Genomic DNA, 20,713 nt, shown 5'->3' with positions numbered 1-20,713 from the left:
ACAGTAAGATACAGTAATTGTGGAGCTCCATAAGAGGGCAGAATGTAGGCAGTTACATAAGCCGATTGAATATAACACTAAAGGTTATGAAATGAGTAACGTTACCTCACGTGTCCGTAATTGGGACATTATCAAGGGCCATCCACTTTGACAGGCTTGAGTTACATGTGTGCTATTACGAGGATGCACCGTAAAGCTATCTGAAGAAGAAAATGAAAAGAGGCCAGAAGAATGAGTCCGGGAGGGACGAGTGGAGGTCAACCGTGCCCGTAATTGATTTAGGGTTGCCCACAATTGTTTATTGCGGGTATCAGGTTGATTGTGGGGGTCTGCACACTTAGAATGTATAGTAATTTAGACAAAAATATGCATTGAAACACCGATCTGTCACTAACATGCCACTCGCGTGTAAGACAGGGTCAAACGGGGGCCATGCTGAGAAAAGTTAATACTAGAAATACACCCTGTTAATGTTAATAGTACATACTGTGTACTGTACATGTTAAATGGGGGGAACTATGTACACAAAGTGCTGTAATTTCTAAACGGTTCACCCGATATGGATGAAAAAGCCCTCAAAAGGGAAGCTGTCAGTCTGTATTTTAGATTATAAAATGACTGAGGTTAAAGTACAGGGCTTGAGTACAGAGCCAAAACAACAACAAATGTTGCCCTTTCCTAATACTTTTGGAGCTCACTCTTTATAATTCATATTTTTTTATCCATTTCACATCGTTTTCAAACTTTTTAGGTGATGTTGAATTGAAGTTCATATTTTTAACTGTTTATATTCTGTTTAACTGATTCATTGATATACTGTTTTATGAGTTATTAATTTATCAATCAATCATGGACACAGAAGTTGGACAAAAAATATGTTTGTTAAGTTGCTATGTTAAGTTATTTTTTCTATATGATCTGTTTAATATTTTCAATTAAGACAAGGTATATTGTGTTTAAAACGTCCTTTTTATTTTTGTAAGCAGACATTTATAGATTATGATTATATAAGATGTTGTTTACCCAGGATAATTTCATAAAAATTACTAAATCTTTTATTGCAACAACTCCACTTTTATGCAACCACCATCACCACTTCATGTAGGCTATTATTAGATTGAAACAACTGACACTTTTGTAGTTGTGTAATACACCGTGAGCAAAATAAGTATATTATATCAGGTGTATTACACAACTACAAAAGTGTCAGTTGTTTCAATCTAATAATAGCCTACATGAAGTGGTGATGGTGGTTGTATAAAAGTGGAATGTAAGAAAAAAAAATGTACAGATCAAATCATGTCAACTGTCATAACCTGAAAGGAAAGAGCTTCAGTACTAAAGCTGTCACGGTCGTCGTAAAGAGTGGACCAAGGCGCAGCGGGTTGAGTGCTCATTTTTACGTTTATTTTAAATAACCACGAACACTTCACAAAAACAAGAACACGGACGACAACATAACAGTTTGCAGGCTAACCCTATCAGCGCAAAACAACTTCCCACAAACCCCATACAAAACACACCCCTCTATATAGGACCTTCAATCAGAGGCAACGAGGAACAGCTGCCTCCAATTGAAGGCCAAAACAATTAACTAAACATAGAAATACAATAGACTAGACAGAACATAGAAATACACTAACATAGACTAACAAACCCCGGAACACATAAACCAAACACCCTTCTACCTAAATACATAGCCCGAACCACAAAACAAACACCCCCTGCCACGTCCTGACCAAACTACAATAACAAATAACCCCTTTACTGGTCAGGACGTGACAAAAGCAGAGCTATACTGTATAATTATGTCTCTACAACCTACTTATCATAGCTGATTTTTGCAAAAATTGAAGAACAGAAAAAGGATTTTGCTCACGATTAAAACCTAAAGGCCTATCAGGGTGTCAAAGTCACACCGCCTATACCTGTGTTTTACAGAGAAGTTGTGTATCAATGAATGACTCAATCTGCTCTATTTCTTGTTTCTGCATCTTTTACAATCACTACAACTGAGTATAGTTTCAATTGTCTAAGTGACAGTTCTCTCTCTTAGGAATGAATGAGATGACGTCCCTCAGTTCGTCCAGGCTCTCCTGTAGCTGATCAGCTGTATGTCTGATCGTCTGGGTGAACTTCATGGTCTCTGACTTGACCTCAGCCTTTGGTTCTTCACATTCAGGGTTCAGCTTAGTCGTAGAGTCTGTGTCCATCACGTGTAACTTACTGCTATCACTAGACTGTTTCTCAGCCTTCGCCTGTCGTATGTTGTGGATCTCTTTTGCGTCCATGGCGATGAAGAAGATATCAACTGCTACAAAGAAAGCAGAGAATATTCCTGTTGCCATCTCTGCAACACGCACTGCCCTTGCAGTTTGGGCTGCCACCTTGCCAATGGAGGCCACTTGGACCAATCGGACAAGCTCCGGGATGCTTCCTAGGCCCCTCCCAACCCTCGCCCCAGCACTTGCTAGCTTCTCTGCATTTAAACTGACTCTTTCTGTGGTAAAGGAGCCACTCATCCTGTAAGTCTCCAAACCCTCAGCGATGTTTTGTAGAGATGTCACCAAAGAGTTCATCTTCTCCTGGAACTCCTTGATGATGTTCGTGATGGCTTTGCGGTCGGTATACTGATTGACCATGTTGGTGATGTTGGATACTCCGGCTGTGGCTCCACCAGCGACAGCCACCCCAATTCCCACCCCTGTGACGATCAGGGAGGCGCCAAGAGTGAAGGGAGCCAGGATGAGGCCTACTATGGAAGTGATTCCTCCAGCTGCCCCAATAACACCTCCAGTCAGACTGCCTATGGTGGTGCCCTGGTGCACACTCTCCAAGCCGTCTGCCAGCGTTCTCAGATTGTTCAAGTTTGTCTGGAGCTCCTCCACAGTTTTTTCATTCTATAAGAAAATTTATTTAGACAGATAGATGAATGGGTGGACAGACAAACAGATCATTTGATTGAAGGATGGAAATAAGGATGGAATTTATGGATGGATGAATGAACAAACAATTGTAACATATCATCATGTATTGCAAACCTTTTTCGTGAGGAAACTAATAATGAAGGGTTCTGCCAGGATTTCACCAGCTGAAGGTCTACTGGTCGGGTCTTGTTGGAAGATGTCACTCAGTAGTTGATGGAGGTCAGGTGAGAAACTCTCTGGGAGAGATGGGTAAGGACCCACCAGTATTTTGGGAATGAGCTTGATTGTGCTTGCTGCAGTGAACTGTTAAGAAAGAACTGTTACTATCACACTGCATGTTGCTTTAGCAAGAGGCAAATAAGGAGATGGAGGATTTACTTACTGCACTCTGAAGCATACACAACTCATACAGCACACATCCCAAGGACCAAATATCACTGCAAAGGAGGGAAAATGCATTTATATTTTATTCTCTATGGTGATTTCACATTGGAGGCAAATGTTCATTATGGAAATATTATTTTTGCATTTGCCAAACATATGACATCACAGGGTTGCAGGTCCCCTTTGATATATTTGTCTTTGTTTTTATTTAGAATTTACCTTTTGGTGTCATAAATTCCACCAGTCAGAATCTCTGGGCCTAAATAACCCACCATTCCATTGTCTGAAGATCCAGATTGGGAAGCACTGGTAGGAGAGATACTCATCAGCAGACAATCATTTAACAGGATGTAACATCTATGTATTCAAATCCATTTTCACCACTTTATTATTGAAAAAAAAAAAAAAAAGGTAACATACTTTTCATTGACTCTTCCGAAATCTCCCAAACAAAGTGTCCCAAATTTTGTGAGGAATATATTCTAGTGAAGAAAAATATATATATTTAGTTGAGTGAAAACAAAACAGCTAATTAACCATTTATATCACATCAAATAACAAATACAGTTAATTGTCCCACATAAAGGCTATATTCAGGACAACTCTAACCCTTGTCTTTTCAAAAAGATGATGAATATGTACAGAATAACCCTAAAAGCACCAACAGGGGTCAAAAAGTCATCATTTGGAAACCCTTGTTTTGATCCTTAAGAAATATTAGGACGTTGTCAAGTAACTAGTTTCCGACCACAAAACACAATTTACCATTATTTCTGTGTTAATATGGAAAAATTATGTATATATATTTTGTATACTAGTGGTGCGTGGGCGGCTAAGCAAAACATTTTGAAAGATATAGATATGGCGCCACCACAGATTTGGCCGCTGGGGTGCGTGGAAGCCACTAACTCAAAAATAACAAAAACATGTAAATACATATTTAACCCCAAGGGGCTTATCTGAAGTTAGTACCGTCGATGTGCCAACTTCTGTTTGTAGCGTCCGAACTGTTTGGGCTACAAACTAATGTTACCCCACTGTGAAAAGGGGAGATTCTCACAAACACGATGGTGCTCTCCGTTTTATGGGACTCGTCTAAAGGTAACGGGTACCAGTTAAAAAAATGAATGGAAGTATGGAGGTAATTTTCTGCCTACCCCCCAAAAAAGGGTTAAATATGTGTAAAAAAATATATTATATAAATATACAGTACCAGTCAAAAGTATTGACACACCTACTCATTCATGGGTTTTACTTAATTGGTACTATTTTCTAAATTCTATAATAATAGTGAAGACATCAAAACTATTAAATAACACACATGGAATCGTGTAGTAACCCAAAAATATTTTATATTTGAGATTCTTCAAAGTAGCCACCCTTGCCTTGATGACATTGGTGTTCAATGGTGGTTCTCAAACCTCCCCTCGGAGAGTAATTTTAAATGTTGTAGTAAACCTGAACTAGCACACCTGTTTGCCATCTTTGGAGTAGATCATAAACATTGAACATATGGCGGTCGGTGAGGAGAGGGTTGAGAACCACCTAGGAGACCAGTGTGTACCTGTGGTCTCAGGTCTCTGTGAAGAAGGCCCAGTTCATGGACATGCTTCAGAGCCATGCAGATTTTGACAAACCAGTCCATGATCTGAGAAGTAAAGCAGTCCAGAATTTGTTTAGCCTAAAACAAAATAATTTTGATATGTCATAAATGGAAATGGTTTGGTCCAGGCTGACTACATTGCAGAAGCCTGACAGATCTCACAACACCTTGATAGGTGAACATATCAGCTAATATATGATATATCAATTTGATGCCCGACTGCAGAATCGATGACTTGGTAAGCAACCTTTTGTTGATGCAATGAGACATCTGCAATGTAGTCAGACTGGAATGCAACCAATATGTTATTCCATCAGAAACCTGTTCTTCTGAAAATGGCTTCCTCTCTTTGATCTTCTGTGCGAGATTTCCACCCTCACAATGGTCCATCACTACATAGTAACTTGTATCATCTGTAATCATGCATAGTTTGTGTGAATATAGTGTTGTGGGACATAATGTTAAAGCATGCTAGCTCCTCTGTTTAAATGTTATGTTGATACTGTGGTATCTTGATACTGTGCAAAAAACATATTGGGACGGTGTCTCAGACACAGATTAAGTTTAGTCCTGGACTAGAAAGCATTCTCAATGGAGTTGTAATCTTTATCTGGGAAATCACCCATAACATCGTCTCTCAAAACTGAAAAGGAAACACATTAGTTACCTTGGAAAGAGTTCTTGTGGCTTAAAACATGGGGGTGATCTATCTGCAGGAGAGTTTCAACCTCAGAGAAAATGCCTCCAGCACTGGCCTTTAAATCTGAGGGCTATTAAAGCAAAAACCACATTACTCAATCAAAACCAAACACCTTACTTTATAAAGGTTTGTAAATTAGGCATAGCTGTCTCCCTTCAAACTTTATTTAAACCCCTAGAGTCTATTGAAGCACTGATACGTCAAAGTAACATAAAAAAAATCCACATAAAAATCTGTCACTTTAAACTAGAGATTTCTGCTTCTCAATCCTCCGCATCCAGAGGATAAACCACGCCGCCTCCTCCGTATTCTAAAAACAACGCTCCATTGGCTGTTCTCTAGCCACAGCATCCGCCTTCCGTATCCGCATCCGCATTCCGTATCTGTGGTGGAATGTGACCGCGCTACAGCGGTGTTTGTCAGACCATGGGACATCCCGAAAATCTGTCTCGTCACGAAAACGACTGTTGCGTCAGAACGGATAAACCTGGATAAACCACGCCGCCTCCTCCGTATTCTAAAAACAACGCTCCATTGGCTGTTCTCTAGCCACAGCATCCGCCTTCCGTATCCGCATCCGTCTTCCGAATCTGTGGTGGAAGGCGACCGAGCTACAGCGGTGTTTGTCAGACCATGGGACATCCCGAAAATCTGTCTAGTCACGAAAACGACTGTAGCGTCCGAACGGTTTGGCCTACAAACTATTATGACCACTCTATGGGAAGATGACTCTCACGAACACGATGGTTTCACATGAATGGAAGTATGGAGCTAGGGGTTAAATATATATATTTCCTGAACTTCTTATATCTCCTACATTCAGGACAGACACTTCAAAACTTTACTCCTTACGATTTATTTCTTTACTGTCTTTTTTTGCCATTTGTGAATGTGTTATTCAATGCGTTTCAATCGGCTATAGTAGTAAAGGCCAAATTCAATATTTTATATTTTTATTTATTTACATATTTTTGATAATCTACATCAAATAGTTAAACTATCCATACAGTAGTATAACCATCTTAAACCATATATCAGCTTAAACCATATACCCCCTTTTAAGATTAAAAAAATAATTTAAAATTGCAACACAATTTACAGTAAAACAATACAATGAAAAGTCAAATAAGTACAAAAAGAGACTGACATGTGGCAGCCTATAGTATAATTTATGAAATATGATTAACACAACAAAAGCAGACTCATGCCAAATTCCTTATAAATGATCTATAGTCACATAAATAACACACCTTATTGGAAATCGTTACTCTCAAAGAAAACAAAATGGTGTCCACTTACCTCATTGATTTTGATCTCTTTAATGACAAACTGGTCCCCATCTTTGTCAGTAGCTATGACACCATTCTCTACCTTCCTCAGGATAGTGTATCCTTTCTTCTCAAGGACACTCTGTGTATTCCCCATCTTTAGAATTCTCTAGAATACAGTATGGTGTCATTGGTAAGTAACTCAAATGTAAAAAATGTATGTACAGTACAATATTTGGAATTATGTTAAAATGCATTGTTTTGAAATGCAGCCTACAATAAATTGTTCATGAAATGCAGAGGGGTATACTACAAAGTAGGACCAATTAACTTTCATGAACAACCAGAAATAAGTATAGATTTTCTGGTTTATTAAGGAACCTAAACTTCTGTGTTTTTAGTTGTTGAGTCAACTAGACCATGCCAATTTCAAACTTTGCTGAGGGGTATTTCACTCAACTCTGCTGATGAGTATTTGCCTCCTTTCTTAAAGGAATAAAGCATTGTTTTTTTAATTTATCATAGGACCGGTCTCGTACAAACAGTTGACTCAAGTTTGCCAAAAAGCACCTGGGAGCACCTGGATGATCAAGACTCTTGGAAGAATGTTCTATGGACAGATGAGTCAAACGTGCAACTTTTTGGACAACATGTGTCCCATTATGCCTAGTGAAAACCAAACACTGCATTCCACAGTAAGAACCTCATACCAACAGTCAAGCATGGTGGTGGTAATGTGATATTTTGATGATGCTTTGCTGCCTCAGGACCTGGACAACTTGTCTTAATAGAAGGAACCAGGAATTCTGCTCTGAATCAGAATTCTACAGGAGAATGTCAGGCCTTCCACGTGTGAGCTGAAACTGAAACGCAGCTGTGTCATGCAGCAAGACAATGATCCAAAACACACTCAAGTCTACATAAAAATGACTAAAAAGCAACAAATGTGAAGTTTTGGAATAGCCTAGTCAAAGTCCAGACCTAATCCCAACTGAGATGTTGTGGCAGGACTTGAAACGAGCAGTTCATGCTTGAAAACCACAAATGTCGCTGAGTTAAAGCAGTTCTGCATGGAAGAGTGGGCCAAAATTCCAACTACAAGAAACGTTTGGTTGGGGTCATTGCAGCTAAAGTGTAAGGGTGCAATTACTTTGTTAAACAGGGGGATTGGAAAGTTTGTTTATGAAATAGATGATACGTATGTAATTGTGTTATTTGGTAACTCAGGTTCCCTTTATCTAATATTGGGTTTGCGTAGATCTAATAACATTCAGTATAAAAATCTGCAAAAGTAGAGGAAATTGGAAAGGGGGCAAATACTTTTTCACAGCACTGATATCATGTTGGGGCAGTGCTTCCTGCTCTGTACCCGTCGTTCATCATGCATTTGCTATGAATGTCGAACCTTGTTCTGCACTCTGAGCAGACGAATGCACAGAAAGTCGAAACTTCCTGATTTTAGCAGTGAAATTAAAATGCGCATATTCTAGATTGTGGTTTGGACTTTGTAGTCTATGACAAAACGTAATGTAGTAATGAATATGTACAGTGGCAGAGCTAAGGGGAAATGTCCCTTTTATGCCCTTCGTGTCTAATACCATATCAGATGATCTCTAGAACAGGTTTAACAACATACTGTAAAAGTACAGGGTGACATCAAGAATGTCAATACACTGTTTAGAACTGCTCAGCCATAAACAAATTTGCTTAAAAGCAATTATATCTTGTCTGTAAGTGGGGTTTCCCTCTCTAGAGTGAGCATCTTTTCCCGAGCGAGCTCACAGTTCCTTCATTAACCTGACCTAGAGATCATCATCTGTTTCTCAGAAATGACACCATCTTTGGTAAACATGAGGAAATATCTCTCCTGATAAATGCCTGTAAACATTTTGAATATAATTACAATGCAAATCTATCAATACACTGTTTAGAACTGCTGAGCCCCAAACAAATGTCCTTAAAAGCAATTATATCCAATAATATCCATCCACATACAACAATAAAAGGTGCACTGTACCAATGAACATATCACTTTCAGTAATTGTAAAAAAAAAAATATCAACTGAATATTCCATGACAGGAAGATAAAACACAGAACAAAAACATCTGACATTTCTTATAACAGCTGGGATTTAAGCTACTTTTCCCCACAAGTACAAAGGAAGATTAAAATAAAAAAATACACAAATGGAAATGTACCCACATTCTTTAGGAGTATTAGAATACCATGATAGACTTCTAAAAGGGTTCGTTATTTCAGTATTAAGTTACCTGTTGATTGTATGAAATTCTCTTACAAGGAACGTTCTTCCCTTTGAACGTGTTCTCTCCTATTTGCTTCTACTTTACATCTGGAAAAAAGCATTAAATACTCCTTTCAAAAGTCATGTCATCCTAAAGATGGACAAGAGGACACACCCCCTATATTTTCCATTGTCCTTTCTGTGACAATATGGACAGTGCCATTGAGGGCTATCTCCATTTTAAAGGAGTCAATTTTCTACTTCTATGAACTTATTGGTGAATACTTCCACCTACTGTGCTGGATTGTGTATAGTTTAAACAGGCATAAGGCCTAGATCATGCATAGTGCTGGAATATTTGCTCAGAAATATAATCAAATATGGTGGATAAACAAGATACTCAGGCCGTTTACCATTGAAAGAAATTGTCAAGGTTCCTGTCTTTGTAAGTGGGCGTTTCTTTTCTAACGTGAGCATGCTTTTCCCGCGAGAGCTAACGGTTCCTCCAAAACCTCTAGCATGCTCATGCAAGAGAGGGAACAGTTGGTTCTGGTCTACTTAGTGGGGTGAGCAGGGAGGGGACACAAAGAGGAAATAAGTAGACCAGAGTGGTCCTGCCCGATCAGAAAAAATTAGGGAGCCGAGTGTTTTGCTTTCTCTTCTGTCTGGTATAATTCGTTGGCTGATCCCTCCTGCTGACCTGGAAGGAATGCTGTGATTCATCCTGTAAGCGGCAGGTAGCCTAGACGTTAAGAGCATTGGACCAGTAACCAAAAAGGTTGTTAGTTTGACTCCCTTAGATGACTAGGTGAAAAATTTGTCCCTGAGCAAGGAACTAAACCATTATTGCTCCTGTAGAGGGTCTGCTAAATATCTAAAAATGTTAACCCAACAGGAGGCTGGTGAGGGGAGGATGGCTCATAATAATGGCTGGAGTGAGTTGACACATGGAAATCATGTGTTCAATACCACTATGTTTCAGGCGTTAATATGAGCACTTCCTCCCCAATTAAGGCAGCCACCAGCTGCCTATGTCTGAAGTCCAACCCAGTTGACTACTTTGAAATGGTGGAAACCATAATTGGCACTGGCCGTGATAAAACAGGCTTTGTGCTTTTACAAGCATTCTAGATGGTTCTATACACAGATACATACATGATACCTTTCCCTTTGAACAGAGTGCATAGTAGTGTTGGATTTAGTAATAGAAGTGACAGTTTAAGATTCTCAATTTGTATCTAAATATGTGTGAGGTACAGGTATACATTTCTTTATATGAGCAGTTCATGGACAAGGTACAAATGCCAAGTCATGGTACCTATATTAGCATGTTTAACGCATTATGTCCAAGTCATCTATAGTGACATTGTTGAGCACAATCAATTTGAGATATTTTGTAATGATTTGGATATGTGCGAAAAATTCAAATTTGAAAAAAAAAGCTGACTTGCATGGGATTTGCCCCACAAATGCTAAAACGTTAGCATTTGAAAACCGTACTAGGGAAAATAAAACAAATCATGGATTGCTGTCATACCTCTCCATGGACTACTTACAGAATAAGGATACTAATATGTTATTTTGTAAATCGTGTGAATTATCAATTTAACCTTGGAGTTCTTTTTTGGACAAGAAACACTGGTCCACAATGATACAACAACAACAACTATATCTTGAGGAACACAGACATACAGTTGAAGTCGGAAGTTTACATATACCTTAGCCAAACACATTTAAACTCAGTTTTTCATAATTCCTGACATTTAACCCTGGTAAAAAATCCGTTTTAGGTCAGCTGGAATCACCACTTTATTTAAAAAATGTGAAATATCAGAATAATAGTAGAGAGAATGATTTATTTCAGCTTTTATTTCTTTCGTTACATTCCCAGTGGGTCAGAAGTTTACATACACTGAGTTAGTATTTGGTAGAATTGCCTTTAAAATTGTTTAACTTGGTTCAAACGTTTCAGGTAGCCTTCCATAAGCTTCCCACAATACGTTTGGTGAATTCTGGCCCATTCCTACTGACAGAGCTGGTGTAACTGAGTCAGGTTTGTAGGCCTCCTTGCTCGCACACGCTTCTTGAGTTCTGCCCACAAATGTTCTATAGGATTGAGGTCAGGGCTTTGTGATGGCCACTCCAATACCTTCACTTTGTTGTCCTTAAGCCATTTTGCCACAACTTTGGAAGTATGCTTGCTGCGTGGTCCCATGTATGATGGCTGCGTGGTCCCATGATATTTATACTTGTGTACTATTGTTTGTACAGATGAACGTGGTACCATCGGTCTACAATTTCTTTTCTGAGGTCTTGGCTGATTTCTTTTGATTTTCCCATGATGTCAAGCAAAGAGGCACTAAGTTTGAAGGTAGGCCTTGAAATACATGCACAGGTACACCTCAAATTGACTCAAATGATGTCAATTAGCCTATCAGAAGCTTCTAAAGCCATGACATCATTTTCTGGAATTTTCCAAGCTGTTTAAAGGCACAGTCAACTTAGTGTATGTAAACTTCTGACCCACTGGAATTGTGATACAGTGAATTATAAGTGAAACAATCTGTCTGTAAACAATTGTTGGAAAAATTACTTGTGTCATGCACAAAGTAGATGTCCTAACTGACTTGCCAAAACTATAGTTTGTTAACAAGAAATTTGTGGAATGGTTGAAAAATGAGTTTTAATCACTCCAATCTAAGTGTATGTAAACTTCCGACTTTAACTGTATTTAGTTCATCACCTTATATGGGTTTCGTACACAGTAGTAACATTATGCAATTTTGCCAGTATCTTTACCAAAACTCCCAGATTGGAAAATAAATATCCTGTAATATGTTGCAAGTGTTCTGTATTATATATATCATCATTTATGTCTTTAAATTAGTGTTTTCTTATGCTATTTTCTATGCAGTTGTTTAATGATGTAAATTCATCGTTTCTTCAGTTTTTCTATGAGCAAGAATCAAAATAATATCAAAGTCAAAAGGTTTTTAAGAAATCTTTGAACTCCCAAAAAATGATGTGTATCATTCTGTGAGCTGAACTGGAGATAAAACAAGAGGTAGGATCTCTTTCTTATCATCGTCACTTCGACAAGGGGCAAAGAAAGGAAAAACATTCTCTCTGAAGGTACAGACGACGAACGAGTACATGTGAGGCTTGGCCTTGACGTTGTAAAACGAGACCTGCCCGCCTTCATATTTCAAAAACACCCCAACCTTCGTGGGCAAGCCGTCAACAAGAGTGAGAGAAAAGGCTGTGTCAGTGCAGGCCTGAATATCTTTGGCTTCGATGAGACCTTGGGTGGGGTTCGCCGCGATGAACTCCTTCCTGTTCACAGACCGCTGTGCAACTCCTAAGAACCAGTTAGATTTGCCCTGCACGCCCACCTAAAATATATAATATGTCTATGTTAATAAAATGGCTGCCAAATTCCGGTACCTCCAAAATCATCCAGTTTCCCCAGAAGTCCCGAGTTGGAGGATTGGAGGAGCCCTTTTTACATCAGCCAATGTCACAAAGTGCTACAGTATACAGAAACCCAGCCTAAAACCCCAAACAGCAAGCAATGCAGATGTAGAAGCACGGTGGCTCTGAAAAACTCCCTGGAAAGGTAGGAACCTCGGAAGAAACCTAGAGAGGAACCAGGCTCTGAGGGGTGGCCAGTCCTCTTCTGGCTGTGCTGTGTGGAGATTATAACAGAACATGGACAAGATGTTGCAACATTCATAGATGACCGGCAGGGTCAAATAATAATAATAATAATAATAATAATCACAGTGGTTATAGAGGGGTGCAACAGGTCAGCACCTCAGGAGTAAATGTCAATTGGCTTTTCATAGCCGAGCATGATCATTATGTGTTATGTGATACTGCTTGTCTTTTCACTTTTCTATATTGTGTGACATGGAGCTTGTGATGCAAAACCACAACAACTAAGTAAAATGTGATGTTTTCTTATCTCACCTTTCAGTAGTGTTTTCCAGAGCTGAACCAAATCAAATCAAATTGTATTTGTCACATACACATGGTTAGCAGATGTTAATGCGAGTGTATTTTAATGCTTGTGCTTCTAGTTCCGGCAATGCAGTAATATCTAACAAGTAATCTAACAATTTCACAACAACTACCTTATGCACACACAAGTGTAAAGGAATGAATAAGAATATGTACATAAAAATACACTGCTCAAAAAAATAAAGGGAACACTTAAACAACACAATGTAACTCCAAGTCAATCACACTTCTATGAAATCAAACTGTCCACTTAGGAAGCAACACTGATTGACAATAAATTTCACATGCTGTTGTGCAAATGGCATAGACAACAGGTGGATATTATAGGCAATTAGCAAGACACCCCCAATAAAGGAGTGGTTCTGCAGGTGGGGACCACAGACCACTTCTCAGTTCCTATGCTTCCTGGCTGATGTTTTGGTCACTTTTCAATGCTGGCGGTGCTTTCACTCTAGTGGTAGCATGAGACGGAGTCTACAACCCACACAAGTGGCTCAGGTAGTGCAGCTCATCCAGGATGGCACATCAATGCGAGCTGTGGCAAGAAGGTTTGCTGTGTCTGTCAGCGTAGTGTCCAGAGCATGGAGGCGCTACCAGGAGACAGGCCAGTACATCAGGAGACGTGGAGGAGGCCGTAGGAGGGCAACAACCCAGCAGCAGGACCGCTACCTCCGCCTTTGTGCAAGGAGGAGCACTGCCAGAGCCCTGCAAAATGACCTCCAGCAGGCCACAAATGTGCATGCGTCTGCTCAAACGGTCAGAAACAGACTCCATGAGGGTGGTATGAGGGCCCGACGTCCACAGGTGGGGGTTGTGCTTACAGCCCAACACCGTGCAGGACGTTTGGCATTTGCCAGAGAACGCCAAGAGTGGCAAATTCGCCACTGGCGCCCTGTGCTCTTCACAGATGAAAGCAGGTTCACACTGAGCACGTGACAGACATGAGAGTCTGGAGACGCCGTGGAGAACGTTCTGCTGCCTGCAACATCCTCCAGCATGACCGGTTTGGCGGTCGGTTAGTCATGGTGTGGGGTGGCATTTCTTTGGGGGGCCGCACAGCCCTCCATGTGCTCGCCAGAGGTAGCTTGACTGCCATTAGGTACCGAGATGAGATCCTCAGACCCCTTGTGAGACCATATGCTGGTGCGGTTGGCCCTGGGTTCCTCCTAATGCAAGACAATGCTAGACCTCATGTGGCTGGAGTGTGTCAGCAGTTCCTGCAAGAGGAAGGCATTGATGCTATGGACTGGCCCGCCCGTTCCCCAGACCTGAATCCAATTGAGCACATCTGGGACATCATGTCTCGCTCCATCCACCAACGCCACGTTGCACCACAGACTGTCCAGGAGTTGGCGGATGCTTTAGTCCAGGTCTGGGAAGAGATCCCTCAGGAGACCATCCGCCACCTCATCAGGAGCATGCCCAGGCGTTGTAGGGAGGTCATACAGGCACGTGGAGGCCACACACACTACTGAGCCTCATTTTGACTTGTTTTAAGGACATTACATCAAAGTTGGATCAACCTGTAGTGTGGTTTTCCACTTCAATTTTGAGTGTGACTCCAAATCCAGACCTCAATGGGTTGATAAATTGGATTTCCATTGATTATTTTTGTGGGATTTTGTTGTCAGCACATTCAACTATGTAAAGAAAAAAGTATTTAATAAGATTATTTCTTTCATTCAGATCTAGGATGTGTTGTTTAAGTGTTCCCTTTATTTTTTTGAGCAGTATATATATGGATGAGCGATGGACGAATGGCATAGGCAAGATGTAGAAGATGGTATAGAGTACAGTACAGTGAGGGAAAAAAGTATTTGATCCCCTGCTGATTTTGTATGTTTGCCCACTGACAAAGAAATGTTCAGTCTATAATTTTAATGGTAGGTTTATTTGAACAGTGAGAGACAGAATAACAACAAAAGAAACCAGAAAAACGCATGTAAAAAATGTTATAAATTGATTTGCATTTTAAGGAGGGGAATAAGTATTTGACCCCTCTGCAAAACATGACTTAGTACTTGGTGGCAAAACCCTTGTTGGCAATCATAGAGGTCAGATGTTTCTTGTAGTTGGCCACCAGGTTTGCACACATCTCAGGAGGGATTTTGTCCCACTCCTCTTTGCAGAGCTTCTCCAAGTCATTAAGCTTTCGAGGCTGACGTTTGGCAAGTCGAACCTTCAGCTCCCTCCACATATTTTCTATGGGATTAAGGTCTGGAAACTGGCTAGGCCACTCCAGGACCTTAATGTGCTTCTTCTTGAGCCACTCCTTTGTTGCCTTGGCCGTGTGTTTTGGGTCATTGTCATGCTGGAATACCCATCCACGACCCATTTTCAATGCCCTGGCTGAGGGAAGGAGGTTCTCACCCAAGATTTGATGGTACATGGCCCCGTCCATCGTCCCTTTGATGCGGTGAAATTGTCCTGTCCCCTTAGCAGAAAAACACCCCCAAAGCATAATGTTTCCACCTCCATGTTTGACGGTGGGTATGGTGTTCTTGGGGTCATAGGCAGCATTCCTCCTCCTCCAAACACGGCGAGTTGAGTTAATGCCAAAGAGCTCCATTTTGGTCTCATCTGACCACAACACTTTCACCAGTTGTCCTCTGAATCATTCAGATGTTCATTAGCAAACTTCAGACGGGCATGTATATGTGCTTTCTTGAGCAGGGGGACCTTGCGGGCGCTGCAGGATTTCAGTCCTTCACGGCGTTGTGTGTTACCAATTGTTTTCTTCGTGACTATGATCCCAGCTGCCTTGAGATCATTGACAAGATCCTCCCATGTAGTTCTGGGCTGATTCCTCACCTTTCTCATGATCATTGCAACTCCACGAGGTGAGATCTTGCATGGAGCCCCAGGCCGAGGGAAATTGACAGTTCTTTTGTGTTTCTTCCATTTGCGAATAATCGCACCAACTGTTGTCACCTCACCAAGCTGCTTGGCGATGGTCTTGTAGACCTGACATCCTTGGAGAGCTCTTTGGTCTTGGCCACGGTGGAGAGTTTGGAATCTGATTGATTGCTTCTGTGGACAGGTGTCTTTTATACAGGTAACAAGCTGTGGTTAGGAGCACTCCCTTTAAGAGTGTGCTCCTAATCTCAGCTCGTTACCTGTATAAAAGACACCTGGGAGCCAGAAATCTTTCTGATTGAGAGGGGGTCAAATACTTATTTCCCTCATTAAAATGCAAATCAATTTATAACATTTTTGACATGTGTTTTTTTCTGGATTTTTTTGTTATTCTGTCTCTCACTTTTCAAATAAACCTACCATTAAAATTATAGACTGATAATTTCTTTGTCAGTGGGCAAACGTACAAAATCAGCAGGGGATAAAATACTTTTTTCCCTCACTGTATTTACATATGAGATGAGATGAGTAGTGTAGGGTATGTAAACATTATATAAAGTGGCATAGTTTAAAGTGACTAGTGATACATTTATTACATCCCATTTTCAATTATTAAAGTGGCTAGAGATTGAGTCAGTATGTTGGCAGCAGCCACTCAATGTTAGTGATGGCTCTTTAACAGTCTGATGGCCTTGAGATAGAAGCTGTTTTTCAGTCTCTCAGTCCCAGCTTTGATGCACCTGTACTGACCTCGCCTTCTGGATGATAGCAGGGTGAACAGGCAGTGGCTCGGGTGGTTGTTGTCCTTGATGATCTTTTTGGCCTTCCTGTGACATCGGGTGGTGTAGGTGTCCTGGAGGGCAGGTAGTTTGCCCCCGGTGATGCGTTGTGCAGAACACACTACCCTCTGGAGAGCGTTACAGTTGTGGGCGGAGCAGTTACCGTACCAGGCGGTGATACAGCCCGACAGGATGCTCTCAATTGTGCATCTGTAAAAGTTTGAGTGTTTCTGGTGACAAGCCAAATTTTTTCAGCCTTCTGAGGTTGTAGAGGTGCTGCTGCGCCTTCTTCACCACGCTGTCTGTGTGGGTGGACCATTTCAGTTTGTCCGTGATGTGTACGCCGAGGAACTTAAAACTTTCCACCTTCTCCACTACTGTCCCATCGATGTGGATAGGGGGTTGCTCCCTTTGCTGTTTCCTGAAGTCCACGATCATCTCCTTTGTTTTGTTGACGTTGAGATGATCGTCATTAGCCAGGACACAGACATTACATTTACGTCATTTAGCAGACGCTCTTATCCAGAGCGACTTACAAATTGGTGCATTCACCTTATGATATCCAGTGGAACAACCACTTTACAATAGTACATCTATATCTTTTTTTTTTTGGGGGGGGGGTAGAAGGATTACTTTATCCTATCCCAGGTATTCCTTAAAGAGGTGGGGTTTCAGGTGTCTCCGGAAGGTGGTGATTGACTCCGCTGTCCTGGCGTCGTGAGGGAGCTTGTTCCACCATTAGGGTGCCAGAGCAGCGAACAGTTTTGACTGGGCTGAGCGGTAACTGTGCTTCCGCAGAGGTAGGGGGGCGAGCAGGCCAGAGGTGGATGAAAGCAGTGCCCTTCTTTGGGTGTAGGGACTGATCAGAGCCTGAAAGTACGGAGGTGCCGTTCCCCTCACAGCTCCGTAGGCAAGCACCATGGTCTTGTAGCAGACATCTTGAGTGAATCTTTCTGGGTTTTTGTCAACTTTCTGTTTTTTTGGTGATTTACGGACTTCTTTCCTATCTGGAGAGACGATGAGCCAAGGACCTGCTTATAGAGTAATATTAGCGCTAACAGAAACTGAATTTGTATTCAGAAATTTAATTGCAATTCTCTAGTTTTTAAATTTGTATTGCACAAATTGAATACATATATTTCGGTTTGTATTTAATATTTAATTCCATGCCTGCAGTTCTGGGATTTAGGGTCACATCCACTGAAACAGTAGAACAAAACCATATATTTAGATTCTTATTCCATAATCTATTTAGAGTCAAGATTTAGAAAAGTCAATGATTCACACCCACCTGCACATTGTTGCATCTGTTTCAGCTCTGAGGAAGAAAACATTGATTCTTATCCAATTTCAAAAATAGAATTTAAAGACTGCCAACCCACACATTAAAATACTTGTTAAGACTTTAAAATAGTTTTTCATAAATAAGCCTTTAGAAATGATAATAAATGTTACAAATGCTTACCTTCAGCTGATAACTCTCTCACTTCCTTCATGAGATAATCCTATATCGCATATATTCCCTTTTCCACCAAGCCCAGATACAGGTCTTTGTCTACAAGGATGTTGGTCCAGCTCTTGCCTTATGGAAGAGTACAGACTTCCCTGCATCTCTGTGAAAGAAAAATTAAATAATATTACTATGCTTATGGAAAATTCTTTTTTTTTTTTCTCATGAGATGCTTGATGTGTACAACACAAATTGTAACATATTTTCACAGACTCACAAACAACTTCTAAGACCGGTGGGAAATACATATCCAAATGATGCTTAGAACAAAGTGGCTTATGGTTTTGTACCTCATCAGGTAGATGTGGTCCTCGGTGTGTGACAGCTGCTCCAGAGCACCGCTTCTCTTCTGTAGATCACTGATTTCCTCCTCCAGCTCCTTGACGAGCCCTTCAGTCTATGTCTCTGCTGCTTTCTGCTTCTCCTCAATAACCTCATAGAGCTCGGTAAGGATCTTGGAAATGGACTTTATTAAAGCACTGGATATCTGGGTACTGTCCATGAACTTTTTATTAGCACTCGTCTGGTAAGAAAAATACAACAAAAAGAACAGATCAAAAATAAGTTGAAGAACAAATAGATGAATAGACTTTGATTATATAGGGGCAAGAATTGACACCTCATGAATAATGTATCAGCAAGATAAGAGTATCTTAAAGTGGAGCCCACATAGATGGGAACAATAAAAGTCAGGATGCTTACATGAGAACTCACTCTGCTGAGCTCCACTGATTGTTTGATCTCCTTCACCTTCTTCTCTCCAGGAGCATCTGCTGAACATTTGCCTCAGTGTGCTTGACCTGGGCCTGGGGAAACAACCGTAAACAAAATTGTTACATAATCAATGTTTGACGAATTCCCAGGTTTTCCAGATATCCTCCCAAATTCCCAGATTTTCAAGAAATCCCGATTAGATGACTCCTGGAATCAGGAGTAAATCCGGGAATCCTGCAACTTGAATATCCGGGTAACCTGGGAATTTTAGGGTAAAGTTACTGGAATTTTCCAACTGTATTCATGCCCCTTATTTGCTCATTCATTTTCTTCTACTATGTATAGTTTTTTTTTTTTTGAATTTTTGATTTTATAAAAGTGCTGAAGGATCTTGTGGAAAAAAACGTACCATCTTCACTTCCAACTCCTTTTCCACAGTTAAAAAAATGAAGTTATTTTTGTGGTCCGCCTCAGCACAGATCTGACACAGACACGTCTGGTCGTTCTGACAGAACATGTCCCGGAGCCTCTCATGCTTCTTACACATCCTGTCCTCCAGGTTCTTCAAGGGGTCCACTAGCGTGTGTCTCTTCAGGGTCGCCACTCTATGGTGAGGCTCCAGGTGAATCTCACAGAAAGAGGTGAGACACACCAGGCAGGACTTCAGGGCCTTGAGCTTCCTCCCAGAGCAGACGTCACGTCGCCAGGACCAGCGAAGACGGGGCGCTTTATATCCTTAACACTCAGACTTAAAATGATCAACTTCTTCTCTGTATGATGTGTTGACCCGGAGCTCAGGTCTTTTGAAGAACTCCTCTTTACACATAGGGTACTGGGGTATATCACTGGAATTCCAGTAACTTCCGATACAATTCTTACAGAAGTTGCGGCAACAGGGAGTGGTGACTGGGTCCATGAATAAATCTAGACATATAGAGCAATTGAACTCTCAAGCAGACTACTTCTAGAGGAAGCCATATCTGCAAATAGAATAGTGTGTTGGTCAATGCCATGTGAATCTTGACCCAAAACCCAATAGCTCTTGCAAGGTAATCAAAGCCCAGCAAACATTTGAAGTCAATAGTCAGTAAGAAAATGATTCAATACCCTAGGATTTTTAGCCTGTTCCCAGATCAGTTTGTGCTCTTGCCAACTTCATTTCTGTCATTGTCAAGCCAAACATGACAATGAGTGACAGGAGGAGTTAGCATGATCGCACAAACAGACTGCCACTTTGGCATGAGGATTTTGTGACCATATCAGATGGTCTCTTCCTTAAGGTACAGGCACACCAAGAAATATCACTGCAGATAGGTACTTAGCACAGTAGGAGGCCGTTCCATCTCTTGCTAGAACAAAAGACATTCCTACTGTGTAACGACCTGGTACAGACAAACTGTTTCTACTTGTGCAATGGCAATGCTGGTTAGTGGCTGAGAACCTCCATGTGGGGGAGCATACAGAAGAGACAATAAAAAGAGGACCCTTTTACCAGTGTAATTCACCCCCTTTTAATCAGAATTGTTCTAACTAAAACAATAAAGCTGCAAAATACATATTTTTTCGTAATCAAGTCTTTACATACTTACATCTAGCTAAGGAGTTTTGTGCTTGAAGGACTTTTTGTTAGGTTGAGTGAACATGTGAACCTGTTCATTAGTTATCTAGCTAGCGTTAGCTTGCTAACTGAGCCAGGCAGTAACACACGT

The 20,713-nt window shown here is 40.8% G+C and overlaps 1 protein-coding gene across 3 annotated transcripts; it reads right to left on the bottom strand.

The window, feature by feature from the left end:
• Positions 1–1,385: 1,385 nt before the first annotated feature.
• Positions 1,386–18,321, bottom strand: LOC115194544 (serine/threonine-protein kinase PLK4). Of its 3 annotated transcripts, XM_029754303.1 has the most exons (11): positions 18,246–18,321; positions 18,072–18,098; positions 6,914–7,051; positions 5,582–5,684; positions 5,236–5,327; positions 4,876–4,959; positions 3,732–3,793; positions 3,531–3,617; positions 3,310–3,364; positions 3,042–3,230; positions 1,386–2,900 (listed from the first exon to the last, which is right to left on the bottom strand). In XM_029754303.1, the coding sequence occupies exons 3-11, from the start codon at positions 7,037–7,039 to the stop codon at positions 2,025–2,027; spliced, it is 1,674 nt and encodes a 557-aa protein (XP_029610163.1). In that variant the 5' UTR covers positions 7,040–7,051; positions 18,072–18,098; positions 18,246–18,321; the 3' UTR covers positions 1,386–2,024. The 3 variants fall into 3 exon arrangements, with proteins under 3 accessions (XP_029610163.1, XP_029610162.1, XP_029610164.1); XM_029754302.1 differs by lacking the exons at positions 18,072–18,098; positions 18,246–18,321 and adding an exon at positions 9,154–9,645; XM_029754304.1 differs by lacking the exons at positions 18,072–18,098; positions 18,246–18,321 and adding an exon at positions 7,593–7,621.
• Positions 18,322–20,713: the final 2,392 nt, after the last annotated feature.

Source organism: Salmo trutta, chromosome 5 (genome assembly GCF_901001165.1).
Source record: "Salmo trutta chromosome 5, fSalTru1.1, whole genome shotgun sequence".
NCBI classification, from domain to species: Eukaryota; Metazoa; Chordata; class Actinopteri; order Salmoniformes; family Salmonidae; genus Salmo; species Salmo trutta.
Note: the sequence above shows the minus strand (reverse complement) of the source record. Positions and strands in the feature narration are given on the sequence as shown.